General features: G+C 37.9%; 1 protein-coding gene across 1 annotated transcript in view; it reads right to left on the bottom strand.

The window, feature by feature from the left end:
• The window catches only part of PLAA (phospholipase A2 activating protein), a 36,638-nt gene that overhangs the window by 12,143 nt on the left and 2,613 nt on the right, over positions 1-21,882 (bottom strand). Inside the window, exons 2-7 of the mRNA XM_081236633.1 lie at positions 17,748-17,941; positions 9,538-9,638; positions 9,330-9,450; positions 6,679-6,846; positions 5,634-5,769; positions 3,394-3,563 (exon numbers count right to left, since the gene is read on the bottom strand). Of these exons, the coding sequence (XP_081092759.1) occupies positions 3,394-3,563; positions 5,634-5,769; positions 6,679-6,846; positions 9,330-9,450; positions 9,538-9,638; positions 17,748-17,941 (890 nt within the window). The remainder of the gene's footprint in view (positions 1-3,393; positions 3,564-5,633; positions 5,770-6,678; positions 6,847-9,329; positions 9,451-9,537; positions 9,639-17,747; positions 17,942-21,882) is intronic.

The following is a 21,882-nucleotide window of genomic DNA, read 5'->3' as shown; positions in this document are numbered from 1 at the left end:
CCTGGTGGTGCAGTGGTTAAGAATCTGCCCGCCTGCCAATGCAGAGGACACGGGTTCGAGCCCTGGTCCGGGAAGATCCCACGTGCGGCGGAGCAACTAAGCCCGTGTGCCACAACTACTGAGCCTGCACTCTAAAGCCCGTGAGCCACAACTACTGAGCCCACGTGCCACAACTACTGAAGCCCGCATGCCTGGAGTCCATGCTCCACAACAAGAGAAGCCACCGCAATGAGAAGTGAGAAGCCCACGCACCGCAATAAGAGCAGCCCCCTCTCGCCGCAACTAAAGAAAGCCTGCGCGCAGCAATGAAGACCCGACGCAGCCAAAAATAAATTTATTAAAAAAAAAACTCTATTAAATAAAGGATGGTTAAAAAGATGTGATTCTACTAAAAAGTAGCTGGCTGATCAAAAATAAAACAAGTTTTATTAACGAGTATCTTCTGACAATACTTCATTTCAGTAAATGATTCTCCATTCTTCTAGCTCATCAGGCCAAAAAGAGTAGAAGAGTGTGATTCCTTTCTCTCAGTTTTAATCCTTCAGCAAATTCCATCAGCTCTATCTTTAAAATATAGCTAAAAGACTACCTCTTCTCACCATCTCCATTGCTACCCGTTGGTACAAGCCACCATTATTTCTCAGTTGTACTGATTCAATGGCCTCCTACTATAGGCCCTGGAGCCCCCTAGAGTCTATAACACTGGCTGTTTATTCTGCCTATGACATTCTCCACACAGATGCTAGCAAGATTTGCTCCCTTGTCTCCTTAAGGACTTTACCTGAAAGCCACATTCTCAGCAAGGCCTTCAGTGGCAGAGACTGCTAGCTGTCCTCCAGAGATTCCTGCTCCTATTCCAATGGGTAGAGCTGTAGCTGTCTAGTCGAAGACTACCTTATTCCGCCCCCTTACATTCTGTAGTCCCTAGATTACACACTGAGTAATGGTCAGTGGAATCTGGGTGGGTGTGATAAGTGCCAGTTCTAGGCCTATTCCATCATCTTCTACCCTCCCCTCTTATGCTGTCTGGTGGCTGAATATCTATAACCAAGGGGACCCTGCAAGCACATGATGAAGATGGTGATTTCAGCATGGGTCTCTGAGTGACCTAGAGGAGTAAAATTATTCTACAAACATGTTCCAGCATACCCTGCTGTCAACTGAACTTTAAATGTGCAATAAATAACCTTCTCTTATGTTAAGCCACTGACATTTTAGGATTTATCTGTTACAGCAACCAGTGCTATCCTAAGTATTATACATTTCCTGACCACTGAATTTCAAACTGCTGTTTTATTTTTTATTAAAACTCAATACCTGCTTTACTTTTCCCATAGTACTTATCTGACATACTTCTATATTTACTTATTAACTTTTTAATTATCTGTCTCCTCCTGTAGAACATAAATTTGTAGGAACAGAGATTTCTGTCCCTTTTGTTATCTGTATTCCCCAAGAGCTTAGACCAATGCAGGGCAGACAGTAGGTACCTAGTAAATATTTATTGACTGTGTATATATAGAGACAAAAAGATTACATTTTTCCAAAGAACTGTAAGAATATTAAAAACATGAAATAATACAGTGGTGTTCAAACTTTTGGTTTCAATGTTTCTCTACAATCAGAAATGTTATTCAGAAGCCCAAACAGCTTTTTTTTAATGTAGGTTATATCAGTTGATTTACTGAATTTGAAATTAAAAATGAGAAGAGCAAAAAATATATTTACTAAAAAAATATATATATATATATACATATATTTACTTCATGGAAAACAGTAATAGATCCATTAGATATTGAATAAATAATAGTTCAATGAAAAATAAGTATAGTTTTAAAAACTTAGTGAGAAGTCTGGCATTGTTGTACATTTTTGTAAATCTCTTTACTGTCTCTCTTAATAGAAGACAGCTGGATTATCATACCTGCCCCTGCATTTAACCTGTTGCAATCTGGTGCTTGGTTGATGTATACAAAGAAAATCCAGCATCACACGGATAATAATACAGTTGAGGAACAGAGGACTAGTTTAATAGCCTTTTCAGAAAAATGTGGATATTCTACAAGTAGTAGATCCTAAAGGTTACAAATTTAGAATCTGAAACTGTATCAATGAATTTTTCATGCTCTATTATACTAAAATCCATTGGTCTATCTTATACTTTGAACAGTTCTTTTACCCATGTATGATTTTGTAAGACCATGAACTGGTCATTTGGAAAATACTGATTCACTGAGCTATGCAGATCTTCCATATGATTACACATTTCATTATTCAATATAAAACAATTGCATTTGTTAATATTACCACTAATGTCACAAGTTTTCCAAAATTTCAATTTTCATTTGGAAGTCTGAATTTTATCTTTGGCAACAAATGCTGTCAGTTGTTTTCCTTAAAGTAACATTCTCGCTTTGTTCATTTTCAAAAAAATATCTGCCAAATACCTAAGCCTGAATAACCGTAGTTGCTCTTTGAAATAAAAATGGCATTCCCTGAAAAAAGGGAGAGTTCAGCCTGCAACTCAAATGACTGCAGAAGTACTTACCCCTGAGGTACATGGTACTTCGGTAAACTGTATGTGTACTTTACATTTTGTCATCCAGAATGTTAAAAAAGACATGTACTAAAGGGCCAAAATTAATTTTTAATGCTTCATCAGGGACACTCCTAAGGGCAGATGGCATTTTTTTTTTTTTAATGACGACTGCAAACCAGTGAAGAACACCATGACTACCTGAATAGTTTGGTGCCACTGCCTTGATCTATGTACTAAGGAGCCAGCAGTTTTACCCACCACCGATTTTATACCATAAATGTAGATGATAACACAGTGTAAAAGGCAAATAACATCTTAGTATTATAAAACTAGCTTTGACCACATGGATATCCTGAAAGGATCTCAGAATCCCCAGGGGTCCATGGACCAAGGGATCATGGATATATCAAACCTAAGATTTCATTTGAGACAACTACTGTCCTCTGATTTTAAAATCAAATGATCCCTAACGCATTAAGCAGACATTGCTTTATTTAAACTCATTTTTATTTTTAGTCTGTACAACCTCTCAGAGAATCCAATCAACCAAAAGGTATTAAATGAGTGACTTCCAAACACCTACTATATATGAGCTAAGTATTAGGTGATTTATTTAAAGAAAAAAAGATTCCTGTTTATGGGAACTTAGCTCCAAGTCTTTAAAACTGTGAGGTAGAGGCAAAAAGAACGTGATTTTTCACTGTGGTTATGCATAATAAAAAGTCTCAAAGATCAGTACCTGGCAATGAGAATACTGAATGACTTAACAAAACAATCTTTTTTTCTTGTCACTCATTATTCCAAAAGGCAAACGTGGTAGCATTTTTTACTACTAGATACATTGGAATATTTACCAGGTTCATTCAGATGTTCCCTCCCAGGAAGCTGCTCAGCATTAATGTCCCCTAAATCACCAGTTTTGGAATCAATGGTTGCCTGAGAGAGTTCTCTTTCAAAAGCCTTGATTTCTTCAGCACTTGCTGTCCGATCCTCTGATTCTGTAAACACTCTAATAATACCATCACTATAAGGAAACAGAAACTGATTTTAGGTCACTGCCACAGTAGGTTAACATTATCACACTTCAATGATCCAAAGCAAAAATAATCTGTATTTGTGAATATGAAAAATGTTACTATGTATTTATTGCTGAGTATAGAACTATGCTGATTTCAGCACACTACCCTCTATTACTTTCTAAAGCAATGGAAAGGGTGGAAAAAGACTATTTAAGGAAAAAGTTACTGGCAAAGAACGAAGAAATATATATTTAACACAATTTTCAATTCCAAATTAAATATTTACCATCATAAAAATCTACAGACATGGCATACACTTTTAAAGTGAATATTACACACATAGGTATTATGGTATAAAGAAGGGTAGTAAACTGTTTAACTTATAAAGGGCTCAAATACCCAGCATAGGGCTTAGAAAATACTAGATGCTTGATATCCGTTCATTAGAAACGCATGGAGCCTGTCCTTACTATGCCATTAACTAGCAATGTAACCCGAATCAAGAAAAAAACAGCTTCACCTCTGGACTAGATGGCAGTCCCAGCCTCTATTCTCCGAAAAATGACTTCATCTCCATAATTTCTCTTTGTGAAATTTTGGGGTAGGGGAGGCAAGTTAGCCACTTTCAACTGTACTAACCCTACTCAACTCTACAGAAAAACTTTCTTACTTAACCTTCTTCTAACAGCAGTGTTACCCCTTTGTTTATTTTTCAACTTTAAATGACTTTAGGGTGAAAATAACTAAACCAACAAATCAACCTCTGGCCCAGCCAAGGAGTAAAATACATCCGCTTTATTAGACACTGTATCCCTTATGGCTGTCGCCCTTTTTCCTCTTGCCTTCAGTGCCACAGTAGTCTATAATCCTTTCCCTCATCCATTTCTTCAAAAAACTCTTTATCTGTCTCCTCTCATTTACCTTTTTCTATCATTTTCTATGAAAATGTGATGTCAAAAAAGTCACTACTAACATCTTTCAAAGCAAATCCAAAAGCTTTCCTAACTTTCCATTCCTTAACCCCTCATGTACTTATTGACACTGATCACAATGTCCCTCCAAAATCTCTTTTCCATCTCTGAATTTCAACATCTGGATTGCTTTTTGTTTAGCTACTGGCTTCTCTTTTTCTACCCACAGTGTATCACAAGTTCAGTCTTTAGTTCTGTTCCTCCCCTTCTATGTTTCTTCCCTCAGAGAAAGATGCCCTGTTGCTTGACTCTGGAAGTTCTGTGCCAATCTTGATTTTCAGTCTCAGTTGCTAAACTAGGACCCAGTCCAAATGCCCATGACCAATCTGCATGAGTGTGGCTTATCACCACTTGGATCCCAGGAAGTTATCACCTTCTTCACCAAACCAATTGTCACTCTTGTCCACTTTTATTAATGTGGACTTCTAATCATCCAAAGTTTGAAACTCTATCCTTTTCTGACACCCCCCTTCTGATCACTTTCCCTCTGCATTATCTCATTTTCTGGTCCTTTATCCATTAGCACTGCAGGGTCAATATTTCATAACTTTACACCTACTACTGCAATGGCTTACCAACTTGGTTTCCTGACCATTGTCACCACTAGTTAAATCTAACCTATGTATTTAATAATTCATAAGTTCTGCTTTAATCACAGCACTTCTTGCTCAAGAGCTACAACCCTTTAACCCCAAGCACTTAATCTAACAAATGCCGGGCATTCCAGGTTCTCCATAATTAAGCCCCACCCTACCATCTTCCCCTGTCATCTACGGTTCCCCAGCATTGTTCCTCCACCATTTTCCTTCATTATCTTTCAAAACCCAATTCAAATTTCTTCTTCTCCAGAAAGTTTGCCCACACCAATCTCTAACTTCTCTAATTTCATGTTTCGACTGCACAACTTACAATGCAATACTATGTAATATATCATGTATCATTAGTGCAAAAGCTGTTACACCTACTACTGTTTTGTTTAGTAACACAAATGTGCCTGTGGTCTCCCCAATTCACCTGAAATTCCTATGGCTTATCTCTGTGCACTCTAACACCTACCTAAGGCCTAGACACATATTACTGATTGATTGACAAGAACATGAATACCTCGCGCCAACCACAATGTCACCATTGTCTAGCACACAGCAGCACCATATAGACTGAGCTGGAAGTCGGATTGTTTGAGCACATTCCCCATGTTTCCAGATTCTCAGAGATCTGTCTTCTGCTGTTGTCACAAAATCTAAAATTAATGAATACAGGAAAAATTAGTTTGAATAAATAAAATTAAGTACATTTATATATACCACCTTTCTAAATAGGCATACTGATTTTTAAACCCCGAAGTATTTATAAATTATAGCTTTAAATTTTATATATTTGTCACTTATACAATATACAACTTCAAAAAAATCACATTTTGGGATTCCCTGGTGGCGCAGTGGTTGAGAGTCCACCTGCCGACGCAGGGGACATGGGTTTGTGCCCCGGTCCAGGAGGACCCCACATGCCGCGGAGCGGCTGGGCCCGTGAGCCATGGCTGCTGAGCCTGCGCGTCCGGAGCCCGTGCTCCGCAACGGGAGAGGCCACAACAGTGAGAGGCCCGTGTACCGCCAAAAAAAAAAAAAAAAAAAAAAAATCACATTTTTATATATTTCTCACATCTTACACACTATACTTTATACCAATAAATTATAAGAAGTCTTTCCTCAGATGCCCAAGAACTTTTTTTTTTTTTGCGGTATGTGGGCCTCTCACTGCTGGGGCCTCTCCCGTTGTGGAGCACAGGCTCCGGACGCGCAGGCTCAGCAGCCATGGCTCACGGGCCCAGCCGCTCCGCGGCATGTGGGATCTTCCCGGACCGGGGCACGAACCCGCGTCCCCTGCGTCGGCAGGCGGACTCTCAACCACTGCGCCACCAGGGAAGCCCGCCCAAGAACTTTTTACAACACACCATCAAGTCTGAATTAATATAAAGATGATCATACAGTTTTCTCCTTTAGGAAAAAGATACTTATGAAATAAAGTTACTAAATTACTCAAGTTACAGTTAGTAAGTTGATTTAAATCATTAGCCCTCCGCCCACCCCCAAGATAGAATAGAACAATGCTCAATACAAAATTTAAAATATGTAGTATAAGACAGTCTTACCTTTACAATTTGGAAAGACAGATATGCTATAAATATAATTTGTATGACCATAAAATACTTCAAGACACTCGCCAGTGATCTGCCACCTTCTAATACTAGCATCATTTGCACAGGAGAGAAATTCTGTTTCACTCAGAATTGCCAAGCCTCTTACACAGTCTTCATGCCCTGTATTAAAAAAAAAAGAACAAGATAAATCAAGAAAAATGGATCATTTGGTTGATGGCTCTATGTATTTTATTAACATTATAAAACACATACCAGTGAATGTTAAAAACTGATTTTCAAGTTAGAGAAATACTTTTTTTCCGGTAGAAAAACCTGATAGCCAAAATTTGTATTGTAGGCTTGGCAGTATTTTTTATCACCAGTCTTGGGAAGTTATTCTATATTTATCATATCTTCTCTAAGTTATTTCTTAAAAATTTCTTAAACCCCTCCAGAAATAGGATTCTGATCCCCACAATTTTTTTTAAAGGAAATCCTTTATTTATTGATTGATTGATTGATTGGCTTCGCGGCATGCGGGATCTTAGTTCCCGACCAGGGATCAAACACGTGCCCCCTGAAGTGGAAGTTCGGAGTCTTAACCACCGGACCACCAGCGAAGTCCCCCAATTTTTACTTGACAATTCATTTCAACTTGTCTTCCCCAATAACAAGAGTAATTCACAACATACACAATATTAAAATATAAACAGATATATAACAAAGAGTAAATATCCCCTAAATTTCTCACCACATAATACTGAGATTAATATTTATAAAGCACCAAGAAAAGAAAAACTAAGATTACAAAAAAGATTTCAATTATTTAAGAGTTTGAAATAAAATCTTTTTTTTTTTTTTTTTTTTTTTTGCGGTACGCGGGCCTCTCACTGCTGGGGCCTCTCCCGTTGCGGAGCACAGGCTCCGGACGCGCAGGCTCAGCGGCCACGGCTCACGGGCCCAGCCGCTCTGCGGCATGTGGGATCTTCCCGGACCGGGGCATGAACCCGTGTCCCCTGCGTCGGCAGGCGGACTCTCAACCACTGCGCCACCAGGGAAGCCCTGAAATAAAATCTTTATCATAGAAAAGTAAACTTTATTAAAATGTGAAATAGGTTGAGAGAGATTAATTTATCTAAACCACACAATCAGTGGCAGAGCTAAAGCAAGAATTCAAGTTTCCTGCCCCCTATTCCTACCTCTTTTGATTCAACCAAACATAAATATAAAGCCAAACATTGTTGCTTTACCAAGGGAAATATTTCATAATTTATATAAATGCAGGCATTAAAATGATAAAATAAAAACTAATGACTATTGATTTTTTAAAAGGGCAAGAATTTATGGAATGAAAACGTCTTGTGTTATGTTGATTGTATATATACATACGTGTGTGTGTATTTATTCCTCTCATCAAAGGATATTAAATGTTTTTAAAAACTTGATATGATTCCATTTTTTTCAATATTAATTGAGGCATTGTAGATGCCACAATTTTTTTTAAAAGACAAAACATTCTCAGAAGTTTGAGCTCTAATAAAGGAGACTAGAAGTCAAAACCTTTCCCATGCTCAGTATTTCCTATGCTGATTCAGATTAGCTATAACAGATTAATAAAAACTTAACACATATGTTGTATGTATGGAAGCAGAAACAAAGGGATGTTTAGCTACAACTCATTGTCCATTTTCCACCTACAGATAGTTTTATCTGCACAAAGGGACTTCTTGAAGTATTATCCAGGATGCTGAGCAACTTTTAAGGAATAAATAAAGGAAAAACAAACAAACAAACAAACAAAATCATACCAAAAATGTTAAATGCCCCACAAATAAATCACCAGTTCTAGTATTAGACAGCAGATGCCTCGTTTTAGGAGTTATTTAATAGCTGAGGTTTTAAAAGACTACCCACCTGAAACCACAACATAAACAAAGCCTGAAAGTTGTTATCATTAAACAATGTACTTCAATATTAATAAAAACATGACTGATGCTTTCCTCATATATGAAGATAACACTACTGACCCACCCTCAATAAGACTTATGCTTTGGAAGTTTCAGGCTGAACTTGTTCAAATGACAACCAAAACATAACTGAGTACCAAAAATTACATATATAAAATACAGAGAAGCACATACCCATATTGTAGCTATTTATTGGTCCATATCTGGTTATTTTATGAGAGGTCTCAGTACATCTTTTAAAAAGATATTACAGGGCTTCCCTGGTGGTGCAGTGGTTAAGAATCCGCCTGCCAATGCAGGGGACACAGGTTTGAGCCCTGGTCCGGGAAGACCCCACATGCCGCAGAACAACTAAGCCCGTGTGCCACAACTACTGAGCCTGCGCTCTAGAGCCCGTGAGCCACGACTACTGAAGCCCGCGCACCTAGAGCCTGTGCTCCGCGACAAGAAAAGCCACCTCAATGAGAAGCCTGCGCACCGCAACGAAGACCCAACACAGCCAAAAATAAATAAATAATTCAAAAAAGAAAGATATTACATATTAACTGTCAGAAAATTTACATTCACCCAAGTTAAATGGCTCAAATACACTGATGTTTTTCAAATACCACTTTAAAACTTCTAAATTTTTGAAAAAAAATCACCTGTGCAAATAGGAAGCAAAGAGATTACAAAAGCTGTCTACTCTGATCTTACCAGAAAAAGTCCTCTCGCATCTTCCAGCCTTCCAAAGTTTAATAGTCTTGTCTGCTGATCCAGTTAACATTAAGCCCTGCTCAGGTAATATCTTTACTGCCCATACTGCAGCTGTATGACCCTGTGAGAAAAATGGGTATTAAGTTAAATTGCCACAGAATCATCATCTTTAATTATTTTCTCAAATATTCACATAGAACTACTGTACCTGTAAGGTCATCATGCATTTGTCATTCAGCCAGACTTTAGCAGTAGTGTCCCATGAGCCACTAAGTAATGTCCCAAATTTTCCAGATGAAAGACTACAAACTAAAGGGAAAAAAGGCATTAATTAACACATTTTCATACAGAAAAATGCTCAACCTTGCTAGTTATTAAAACACTACAATTTTACAAACACTTTATGACGTGACAGTATTAGCTAATTAAGGCTCAACTCAATGGAAATGCAGAAGGGTGCAGTGGTCAAGAGCACAGACTCTGGTGCCAGACTGCCTGGGTCCAAGTCCTAGCTATACCACTTGGGAGCTGTCTGACCTCAGGGATATTACTTAACATCAGATTCCTAGACTGTAAAATGAGGGAGCAGGATTAAGTGGGCTGCACAATCCCTTCCAGTTCTAAGAAACTACACAGGAAGATAATGCAAATGATTTTCAAATGTTATTTATATAGTTATTTAGGGTCACTTTGGTTAACATGACAGAAAAAACTAGAGTCAAGCTGACTCATTTCATTACTCAACAGTAGTGAAATGGTTAATTAAATGCCTTATGATCTTGATGTAACACTGTACAAGCTAAAAATTATAAATATGAAAAATTATCTAAAAACATGGAAACAAAAAAGACAGAGTTCTGATTAAAAATGGCAGATTATCCACAGTAATGCTATAAATGGTATTAATCTTCAAGGACAAAGAAAACAGAAAACAACATAACTGACTTAGCAAAATGGAGGAGGTTACACAGAAAGCGATTAGAAGCAGAGTAACTGGCCCCACAAAACTGAGACTAAGTATCCAGCCACTAGGTTCCACAGAGGATGGGGCTAAGCAGAGGACCTGAAAAATGAGAACGGTGATTCAAAGGCTGCACACAACAGAGTGAAACACTAGACCTCTCCTCTCAGCCTACAGTGTCAGGAAAGTACATCCTTATCCACTGCAGGAAGGAGAATGGATGGAGGTTTATCCTCTGGAGGAACTGAAGCAGAGTTTCTAGACTCTGGTCACCAGGCATAATAAGGGGCTGGAATAAGGAACCCTAAGAAACACAAGGGGAATAAGTAGAAAGTCTCCATCCTGAAATGTGGTACCTACAGTCCCCCTGCTCCCACAATATCAGCAGCCAGGCATATATCCCACTCCACCTAAGTATGAGGCAGGAGGACTCTTTTCTAGAGGACTGAATAATGTTAAAGAACTCCAGATGCAGACATTCGAGAGGGTTTCCATCTAAAACGTCAGACCATCAGATCACCCTCTAACAAAGCCCACTAATCATCAAGCTCCACCTACATGAAAGAGAAAAACCAGAACAAAGAAACAGAAAAATAAGGGGGAAGGGGTTTGGGGGACCCATAAGAAACAAATCCAATTTCAGGAAGCAGAAGAAAAATCTTCAATACAATATTATTTGCAAACAGATATTATATTTAAAAAGAACTAATGCGAGAACAAGAAAACTAAATGCTAAAAATAGAAGAACCAAACTGAAAAAATAATAAAAAAAAAAAACTAGGGGGAGAAAAGTCTCCTGAGAATTAGACCCAAAAGGCAAATATATGAAAAATAGGAAAGGATAATTAAGAAAGTTAGAAAGTAATTTCAAAATGCCCAACATCTAACAGGGATTCCAGAAAGAGATCATTGGGGAGGGGGAGGAGAAAGATGAGGCAAAGAACACAGAAATAGTACAAGAAAGATTCCTAAAAATGAAGGTCATGATATCTAGATTGAATTAACCCACAAAAGTGCCCAATGAAAGGCACTTTGAGAAACAGAGATAGACATGCATTGTGAAATTTTATAACATTAGAAATAGAGAAGACTCCAAAAGTTTGGGAGGGGACCAGAAAAGTGTCCCATAGAAAAGATGGGGAATCAAAATAGCATCAAACTTCTAAATAACGTTATACACTAAAAGACAATGGAGCAATGCCTTCAAAATTCTGAGGTTAAATGGTTTTAACACGATTCTATGTCTAGCCAAAAAATCAAGTATTCAGTAAGACTAGAATAAAGCTATTTTCCAATATGCAAATACAATATATTTAACCCCCATGTCACAGCTTTCTTAGGAAGCTGCAACAGCTGTATCACACTAAAATGAAAGAGTAAGTTAAGAATGACAAAACATGGGCTCTAGGAAATAGGGAAATCCAGGATGACATTAGCCCAGGTAGTACCAATCCAACAGAAGGCTAGGTTACAAGAGGAAGTTTCCAGGAAATACATGGAACATATAAATATTTTAATGTGTGTGGTAGCCATTAGTGATATTTATCAAATATTTTCTGCTCTTCACCTTCTAAGCAAATGGTAAGACTGAACTCCCCAGTTCCTTTGGCTTTAGGTATGCTGCATGACTTGTTCTGGCATTGAAAAAATGAGCAGAAATAATGTTACTTCCAGGTGGAAGCTTTAAGGATAGGTGCACAATGAAGCCATGCTCCCTCCCTACTACTCCAATGTCTGTGAAAGCACATGCTGCAGTGAAGCTTCTGTCATCCGGATCCCTGAGTGATTACGAGGAGCAGAGCCCCCCGCCGCACTGGATCTATAAGAAGCAAAGCAAACTTACTGCATTAAGCCACTGTGATTCTGGAGTTGTCTGTTACCACAATGTCACCTAGCTTACCTGACCGATTCAGAATTAGTAGCAAAAGTGAGGCACTGCTGAAGCAAAAAGCTGAAATATATGGCAGTGGCTTAACAGGCAGGTAACGAGGAGACTATTATCACAGAATAGAAGGCTGGTGCTCCTTATCAGGTAGTAAGGAACATTTGGTAAAGCTGTTACCGGCAATAACTCAGGACATGACAAACTTGTAGTCTAAAGAAAGAGGCTGGAAAACAGGACTTCAGTGATGGGTGTCGCTTACTATTGGCCACATTTGGCTAGGTACTAAAAGAATGGAATGAGATCAAGAACTGGCTGGTTCCCGGCCAGAAACGAAGAGTCCAAACTTAGGGATTTGCAGAGTTGGAAGAGCCAATTGCTTCTCAAGCCCAAATGAGAAATGTAAACCCAAGAAGTCCTTTCAGCAGCAAAGGACAACTGAAACCCAGCCATGCAACAGGAACAAATCAAAAACATGGCCATCCATCCTGCACAGTGCCAAAACTTCCAAATGGATTTAAAGCATTTTCAAAGCAAAGAAAAATTAAGGTTGTCGCCCTGAAAATAAATGCTTTCACCTGGGAAAATAGCTCAGGGAAAAGAACCTAAAGGTTCAGCTTTCCAACTAAAGTCTGAAAGGCACAAGGTTTCAGTAGCTAAATCTGAAGAGGCACACAGGGAAAGAAAGAAAGGAGAGATGGGGAGTAATACAGCAAATCTAGACTACAGCTGAGGTATGACTACTGACAAAGAGATCTGACTGGAAATCAAACAGGTAAAAAACATGTTTTTCAGAGAGTTATGCTGCCAATAACTAAAAATGTCTGTGACTGTTCAAGACTTAACCCGACCCTTGCGCACCTAGCTCCCACAAGCAGAAAGCAAGTTAAAAAAGTTGGTAATCCCCAAGGAGGGTCAATGTGACCAAGGAGAATAACAGAAAAGAATCCCAGAGGGTTAAAGAAGAGCCATGAAGAACATGGATTGGGAAACCCCTTTTGGAGACCAGAGAGAACTGATCACAAAAACCTATCACTCTCAGATTAGGGGGTCCTTGAAACAGCCACCCATCTGAATTTCAGATGGCTACAGATTAGAAACTGCTGTCTTGCGTTGTTCTCTTTTCTGAATGGGAGTGCTTCCTCTGATTACCTTCAATATTCCACAGTTGTATACTGAGTGAAGTGACAGATAACTTGTGTTTTTCGGTCCACGGGTCTCCAAATTTAAGAGGAACTAGGTCTGGACATGATGTAGAAACACCCGAGCGTCATTTCCCTGATGTTTAGAATACTATGTATCATCCAGAAATTCTTAATTTTGAACTTGATGCTGCAACTGGATGGGACTTTTGGCTTGTCTGACATTGAGAAAGAAGTGGGTATATTTTGCCTGCAGAAGAGAGAGCAAGCTGAATAACTGGTGACCAGAGGCAAACTGTGGTAGCTCTCTCTTTTTGGGCCCTGGCACTTGTCCCCAAGTGTGGGATGGCACTTTCCTCCCCCAGTACCTAAAACTGCAACTTGTAATGTAACTGGGAAGTGTTATATATATATATTGACTAAAAAACAGTACCACTCTACCATTTAGAAAATAAAATTTGGGCTAGAAAGCTAACAAAAAAATGACATGACATAAGGATGTCAATCATTAATTTCTTTATCTCCTACTCACTAATGTGGTATGTTTTAAATTTAAAAAAGAAAGAAAGAAAGAAAGGAAAGAAGGGAGGGAGGGAGGGAGGAAGGAAGAAATGACATTTGGCCTCAAACCATCAAGTAACTTAACAAAATAACAAAAGATGACCTTATGATAAAGTAGAAACAAACCAGGCAGAAAAAATACCCTAAAACATGAAGCAGTATTTTTACTGCACAGGTTTCTATGAGAAACACCTTAAAAAAAATCAAGATAAATATGATTACATAAAATAAACTTTTGCATTACAAAAAGAAAAACAAGAACATATATAAAGTTAAAAAAGATAATGAAATGAAAAAATATTTGTAATTTGTATCAAAGGATTAAAAACTCTAACTTACAAAGGACTTTTAAAATGGCCAATAACTCCACATTATATGGACAAGAATATAGTTCTCAGGAAAAAAAAATGCCAACAGCCCTTCTGTATATGAAAAAATGACCCCTCCATAATGAGAGATGAAAATTGGCCCATACTAAAATATCATTTTTCACTTATTTTGGCAACAATCTAAAAATCTGACAACATACTTTGTTGATAAGAGAAATAGGGACGTATATACTGCTGCTGGAAATGCAAAAAAAGTTTTAACACCTAATGTGGGGATTTGGCAATAACAAAATTAAATATGCATTTACCCCTTGATCCAGAACTAGATATCATACCTAAGTTACACTCACAAAAGAACAAAATGACGTATGCACAAAGACACTTGCACTAGCAAAAATTTGGAAACTTAGATACCCATCAATAGGGGACTGGCTAAATAGGTTAAAATAGCTATAGTACAGCTACACAATGAAATACAATGCCATAGTAAAAATGAATGACGATTTCTATATACTGCAATGAAGTAATCCCTAGGACAATATTATCAAGCAAAAGTAGCCAGGGCAGAAAACTGCAGTAAGATACCTTCTATCTAAGAAAGGGGCAACGTAAATATACATACATAGTTGCTAATTGTTTTTTCAGAAAGAACAGAGTTAATAAACAATTAGTTACTTATAAGGATGGCGGGAGAAGGCGATACAGACAGAATACAGATTTCTCTGAATGCACCATGTTGAATAGTTTTTGCTTTGCAACTATGTTTGTTTTATATAATTATAAAACAAAATTAAGTTAAAAAAAAAATCCTGGTGAGCACCACTACAACTCAAATTGAGGTTTCTAAATACTATCTCCCACTAAAAGAAAAACATAAGGCTTCTTGGCAAAAAGCTGATTTCAAGTCTAGAACATTTTGTACTACCAAAAGCAAGGAAGACTACTGAAGGTCTTATCAAGAGGCCACAGGAGCCAATTTTTTTAAAGAGGTTTCCAATCAAATATGGGACAATTTGAGAATCAAAAGAGAAAAAAAAAAGTTAGGGAATCAACTCATTTTGAAACCCAGTAAAAGAGGTGAGAGAAGGGGCAAGAAAAGTGCTTATTCTGTCTCCTCTGTGTGTCTCAAAGAGTTTATGTGGAAAGTTCTTTACAGAAAAATGCTAGCTATTAAATCCAGAAATAATGGTAGAATTAGAGTATTTGCAAATTTTAGTGAAATACTGGATCTATGTAATGATCATCAGTAGATGTTAAAGACTTATTTTCAAAGGCTGATGGGAATTTTATAAAGAATGGATGAATCTTAACATCATGAAAAGAAATATTACATGTCTCCTGCTGTGCTACAACAGAAAGTATACAATTCTTGCTCAAAACTTGAGTCTGAATCTGATCAAACTTCTAGATCTAATAGCTTACAAGACTACGGGACTGAGGAACATGAGGCGAGAGAAATGAGGCTTTAACCAGCGGAGTTCAGATTACAGGAAATTCTACAGGTAAAATAAGCTGGTTTCAAATAGAGAGGGGATTTAAAAAAAGAAAGAAACCAATAGATTGAAAGACATGTGGACCTTTAGGTCACAATTCAAACAAACTGTAAAAAGAAACATTTGAGACAACTGGGTAAATTTGAACATTCACTAGATACTTGGTAACGAGAAATTAGGTTTTGTTTGGTTTTAGGTGTGATAATGATATTGCTTTTAAAAAAGAGAGAGGGACTTCCCTGGTGGCGCAGTGGTTAAGAATCCGCCTGCCAGTGGAAGGAACACGGGTTCGAGCCCTGGTCTGTGAAGATCCCACATGCTGTGGAGCAACTAAGCCTGTGTGCAACAACTACGGAGCCTGCGTTCTGAAGCCCGCGAGCCACAACTACTGAGCCCACGTGCCACAACTACTGAAGCCCATGCGCCTAGAGTCTGTTGTCTGCAACAAGAGAAGCCACCACAATGAGAAGCCCGCACACCCCAACGAAGAGTAGCTCCCGCTCGCCGCAACTAGAAACAGCCCGCACACAGCAATGAAGACCCAACACAGTCAAAAATTAATTAATTTAAAAAAAGAGAATCCTTATCTTTTTGAGGGGTCAGCAAACTGTGGCCTGTAGGCCATCTGTTTTTTTACAGTACACAAACTAAGAATGGTTTTTATATTTTCAAGTGGTTGAGAGAAAAAAAAAAGGTACTTCCTGACATGTGAAAATTATATGACATTCGAATTTCAGTGTCCATAAATAAAGGTTTATTGAAACACAGACATGTTCACTCGTTTACTGTCAGTGGCTGCTTTTGCACACAATGGCAGAGCTGAGCAGTTGTGAAAGTGACTGTATGGCCTGCATAGCCTAAAATATTTACTACCTGCCCCTTTACAGAAAGTTTGCCAAACCCTATTGTAGTGCTATATATTGAAGTATTTACAAATGAGATAGTATATTGGAAATTTCCTTTAAAATAATATTTTGGAAGCAGAAGATGAAGATAGGCCTTGTGTTGATAATCCTTGAAGCTATGTAAATACATGAGTAGAAAATATCATTACACTATTCTCTTTTATGTTTGTTTATATATAACTTATTATAAAATACTATGTCTCTACTTTTGTATACATTTGAAGATTTCCTTCAAAAAGTTTAAAAAAATCTGTATCACCCTGTATTGAAGATTTCCCATACCTACACATAGAACACTTTACAAACTCCTTAAAGAAATTAAGTTTAGAGTGCTTATGGGCCACACTATTTGCTTACAGAGGTCCCAAACTATTCCAGATACATTTAAAAAAAGTAGTATACATACTGCATTGATTAAGCATATCATTTTATAACAAAGAGCTGTTAAGCAAACACAAATCCAGGAATATAAAAGAATCAGAAATACAAATCACAGAAAATGCTGTTCAAAAGTATTAAATACTTTCAAATAATGATACCAGAACCCTAAATACATTCCTTCTGGGGCTTCAATTTGCTGCATAAATACAGACATAACAGCCCAAAGATAAAGAAGTGCTCACAGTTTTCCTGAGTAAATGAATTTCTTGCACAAGATAGCTGAAAAACCAAAATTACAAAGTATGTAAAACCATAATCTCTTCCTTTTTACATATATAATCATGTCAACCATTACTGATGACAATAAGTCTGTAACAGAGAATTTGCAGAACAATGATGATCCAAAAGGTTTTCACTATTAAGCCACAGCTATAGGTAAAGAATAATAATAATAAAAACTAGGGGGCTTCCCTGGTGGCGCGCAATGGTTGAGAGTCCGCCTGCCGATGCAGGGGACACAGGTTCGTGCCCTGGTTCGGGAAGATCCCACATGCCGCGGAGCGGCTAGGCCGGTGAGCCATGGCCGCTGAGCCTGCGCATCCGGAGACTGTGCTCCGCGACGGGAGAGGCCACAACAGTGAGAGGCCCGTGTACCGCAAAAAAAAAAAAAAAAAAAAAAAACCTAGGGAAAGCAGATATAAGAATTTTATCTTCAAAAGGATGAAACCTATTCAAACAGAAAAATACCAAAGCATTATACTCACCAGTATTTTTGTGACCTTTTAGTACATAAAGTGGCGCTGGACTCTCCAGTGAGAAAATGCAAATATTGTGGTCATTTCCTCCAGTGGCGATTAGTCCATGAGGGTACCTGTCACTTGAAGGTATGATGCATACACAAGAGACAAAATTGGAGTGGCCACTCATACAGTGCATTTCTGTAAAGCCCCTGTTAGGACTGGAAAGACATGATAATTAATAAGATATACATTTGTCCTCTGACTTAGCCTAGGACAGACGTTGTCAAAGTACTCATTTTCTTTTTGTATCTAGGTTGAACTTTATATACCACTTTAAGAATCTATTGTTTTAAATTAAATACCTAATTTGTCTTAGCTACTACAGAGGCTTAATCAGATTAGGAGAAGTTTAATTAGTGTTTCACTGTTAAGAGTATGTTAATTAACAGAAAGAACAAGGAAGGAAAGGAAAGGAGACAAATATCATAAGTGGTTTTTTTTTTTGCTCCATCTGCATTTCTACTTATCAGTGATTGTTACCGTAAGAAATCCCTGGTGAAGTGAAACATTCATGCAATTAGGATAATGGAATCTACCATCAATATGCCGTAAACACATTGAGGACATTTGCACACTCTGAAACATTAACTTAGTACTCATTAGTATAGTGTGTGTATCTAAATAGCTAGACTATCAATCACTTTCAATATGCAAACTAAAGGAACTAATACAGGGTCATATAAATGACTGCTCTAGGGACACAGCATATTAATAACTGCCTGGGAATTAGAATGATTACCAATTTGTTATACACATCCTTCACTTAGCACCACTCCCTTACATAACAAGTCAAACAACAGATTATGATATACTATATGTGGAAGGCAGTAAGTTAGCTGTAGAGGGGGATAAAATAATTATATCCCTGATTCAAGCTAAATCAAGGAGTTTGTGATCTAGCTGAAGGAGATAAAACAACTGTACATAAAAGAGAAGACTCCCAGATAAAGACTGCACACATGCTCAACTATATTCACTCCTTTCCCAAACACCACTACAACAATATGTATAATGTATATTTTATATCTACCTATCCATCTATGTATATTTTAAGAAAGGCATAAACCCACAAGGCCAGAGAGAATAAGAAAAAAAAGAACAGAAATATAACTGAATACTGAAAGCTGACAGAAAAGTAGTAATGGCCTTAGGATACTTGAAAAAAATGAGTTCTAAGCAGGCATCAGGGGAAGAGGCCCAATTTACCAATGAATCTGCAGAAGGCTCAAGAATTAGCAGCACTATGTATCTCTAGGAAATGCGAACAAAAAACTAGAATTAGGAAGACTAGGTGAAAGTCTTTGGAATCAGACACAGAATCATATCAAAAAATCTTCAAAGGAAGGTATTTGGTAGTAGCTATTTTTAACTTGTTTATTTTGGTGTTTTTTTTTTTTTTAAGTGTGGTTTTAGAAACTTTTTTTTTTTTTTTGGTTGAGTTGGGTCTTTGTTGCTGGGCACGGGCTTTCTCTAGTTGCGGCGAGTGGGGGCTACTCTACGTTGCGGTGCATGGTCTCATTGCAATGGCTTCTCTTGTTGCAGAGCACGGGCTCTAAGCGTGCGGGCTTCAGTAGTTGCGGCTCGCCGGCTCTACAGCACAGGCTCAGTAGTTGTGGCACACGGGCTTAGTTGCTCCGCGGCATGTGGGATCTTCCCGGACCAGGGCTCGAACCCGTGTCCCCCGCATTGGCAGACAGATTCTTAACCACTGTGCCAGCAGGGAAGCCCTAGAAACCATTTCATCAGTAAGCCCAATGAAATGTAAAAGATAGGACATGTTTAAAAACCTATATTATATAAACCACTAAATCTACCTAAATGTGTCCCTTAGCATTCCCCAGTACAGATGGATGCTTGTGTGTATCTACCGTAGTGATCTGTGAAGCTCTTAATGGCAGAATCCAGACCTGGTTCTTCCCAAGTTTGTAGCACAATGTTGTACATGGTAATCATTAAGTACTTCTTGAATCAGTGAAAAAATGCTTTAAGCATCAAGAAAAAAAAAAAAAAAAGACAGACACTCCAGCCAGACAACTGCCCCTCTTGTACCCAGCAAAAGTCTGAAGTTTTTTCTTTAGAAAAGGTGAAAGTGTCTGGCTGGGGGTAGACACAAGGCACAGTTGAGCCTTGGGGTATGAGAAACATGTACATTCACCATGGAGGCCAAGACCACCAAAGACAAAACCTAGAAGCCAGGCAATCATCCTCTAGGCAGGAGATCAGCCCTATGAAACAGTCCAGCCAGATAACCCTACAGTGAAGCTCACAGCCATGAAGCTCCACTGATACACAGATCTTTCAAGGAGTTTTTTAGTTCTCCACCCTAATGGAAAGCACAGAATAAGAATTACCAGATATTTGGGGTAAAATAGTGACCAAAACAAACAGGGAGGGGAAATAACCAATTTGGAGGAAACAGACCACTAAGGAGAAAATAACTTTTAAAAAAATCAGCATTGCCATCCATAGGTATAAAATATTGCAACCATGAAACAAAAACATGATTTCACAAAAAGTTAAGGCAGCTTCTGAGGAAGTATAGTAGAGACAGAAAGAAAGAAATTTATAGAGAGAAATTAAAAAGCAATTTAGAAACAAATTCAATATATGAATAAAAAGTTCCAGAAAAGAGGAGAAAATAAGACGAAACCAAAGAATTTAAGAAAATGTCCCAGAACTTATGGACATGACTTATGGACATTAAAAGGGACCACACTTAATGAACGTGAAAAATGAATGAATATAGACCACCTTTCAGAGAGAAAAAAATAACAGGTCAAAAATAAGAATGGCTTCAGACTTCTCAACTGTAACACAGTGAATAAATACAGTGGAGCAATGGCTTCAAAATCTGAAGAAAGTTTGGAAACTACAATGCTACAAACAGTTAAATTATTATTCAAGTAGCTAGGCAGGCTAAAATCATGTTCCAATTGCAAGGTCTTAATACATTTATTATCACTGCACTGTATTTCAGGAAGCTCCTGGAGGATGTGCTCCAATAAGGTGTCAAGGAAGAAAACCAAGAAAGTTAAAGGATATTGATAATAGAAATCTAAGACAAGAGGTCCAAAAAGGGATTCTCAAGAAGACAGTGAAGGGAGAACCCAGGATTAGCTGTGCACCAGAGGCAGACAGACCAGGTCAGAAAGTTTTCATCATCAGGAAAATGAAACTGTTATATATCCAATGTGTCTAGAGATGTTGAGAGGAGAGTTAGACAACTAGCAAACAATATGAAGTTGAAGTAGTGATAAATACATAGAAAATTAAGCAAATGAAAACCAAAAATAAGACATTTATTAGCTATAGGGAGATCATAAAACTGTTGAGGAAAAGTTATCATAGTTTATTCCACAGCTCAGGTGTAGACAGACTGTACAGTCACAAAACACTGATTTAGTCTACATTAAATTAAGCTATGTTATAAGGATCAGGACATAGAAAGGATGCATATGTGATGGGGGTTGGTAGAGGGTAGAAATGAGAGCTAAATTTTCATATTCCATAATAAGAACTAACAGAAAATGCTAAAACAGAAAACTAAAAGAAATTTTAAATGAAAAGAAATAGCAGTATAGCACTTTATATACAGATACGGAAGCAAAATTCAAAAATAAGCCATTAAAAGAGATGAAAATTTTGCCTCCAAGAAAAGGGAATAGTGGGTTGGAGGGTAGGAAGGGAATGGCTCTAATTTCTTAAACTCTGCAGAACTACTTGCCTAAGGACCCAAGGTGCTGAGTGTTTACATGAGGGAGAAATCACTCCAGCCTTGGCATGGTCAAGGAAAATTTAACACATGATATTGAATCTGAAGTTGGCATCTTTCAAATACGGGTAGTTTTCAAAAGGCAAAGTAATCGTTGGTGACAGACTTGGGAAATCCAGTTTACTGTGAGGTGGGCTTCTAGAGGCTTGAAGCAGTCTGCAACAATGGCACGTTGACTGGTTCAGTTCAATGTACAACCAAAAAACGGCATCTCCATTCTGAAGCACCTTCAGAAGACCCGGAGGCTTTCTGGGTTTTCAGTGGGCTCTTGTGAAAGATGAAATATCTGGTTTAGTCCACCCTAGAATAGAACTATTTTGCCTCCTT

The sequence above is a fragment of the Mesoplodon bidens genome (assembly GCF_964165515.1).
Source record: "Mesoplodon bidens genome assembly, chromosome: 6".
NCBI classification, from domain to species: domain Eukaryota; kingdom Metazoa; phylum Chordata; class Mammalia; order Artiodactyla; family Ziphiidae; genus Mesoplodon; species Mesoplodon bidens.
The sequence above is the reverse complement of the archived record's forward strand: the minus strand, read 5'-3'. Positions and strand labels throughout refer to the sequence as shown.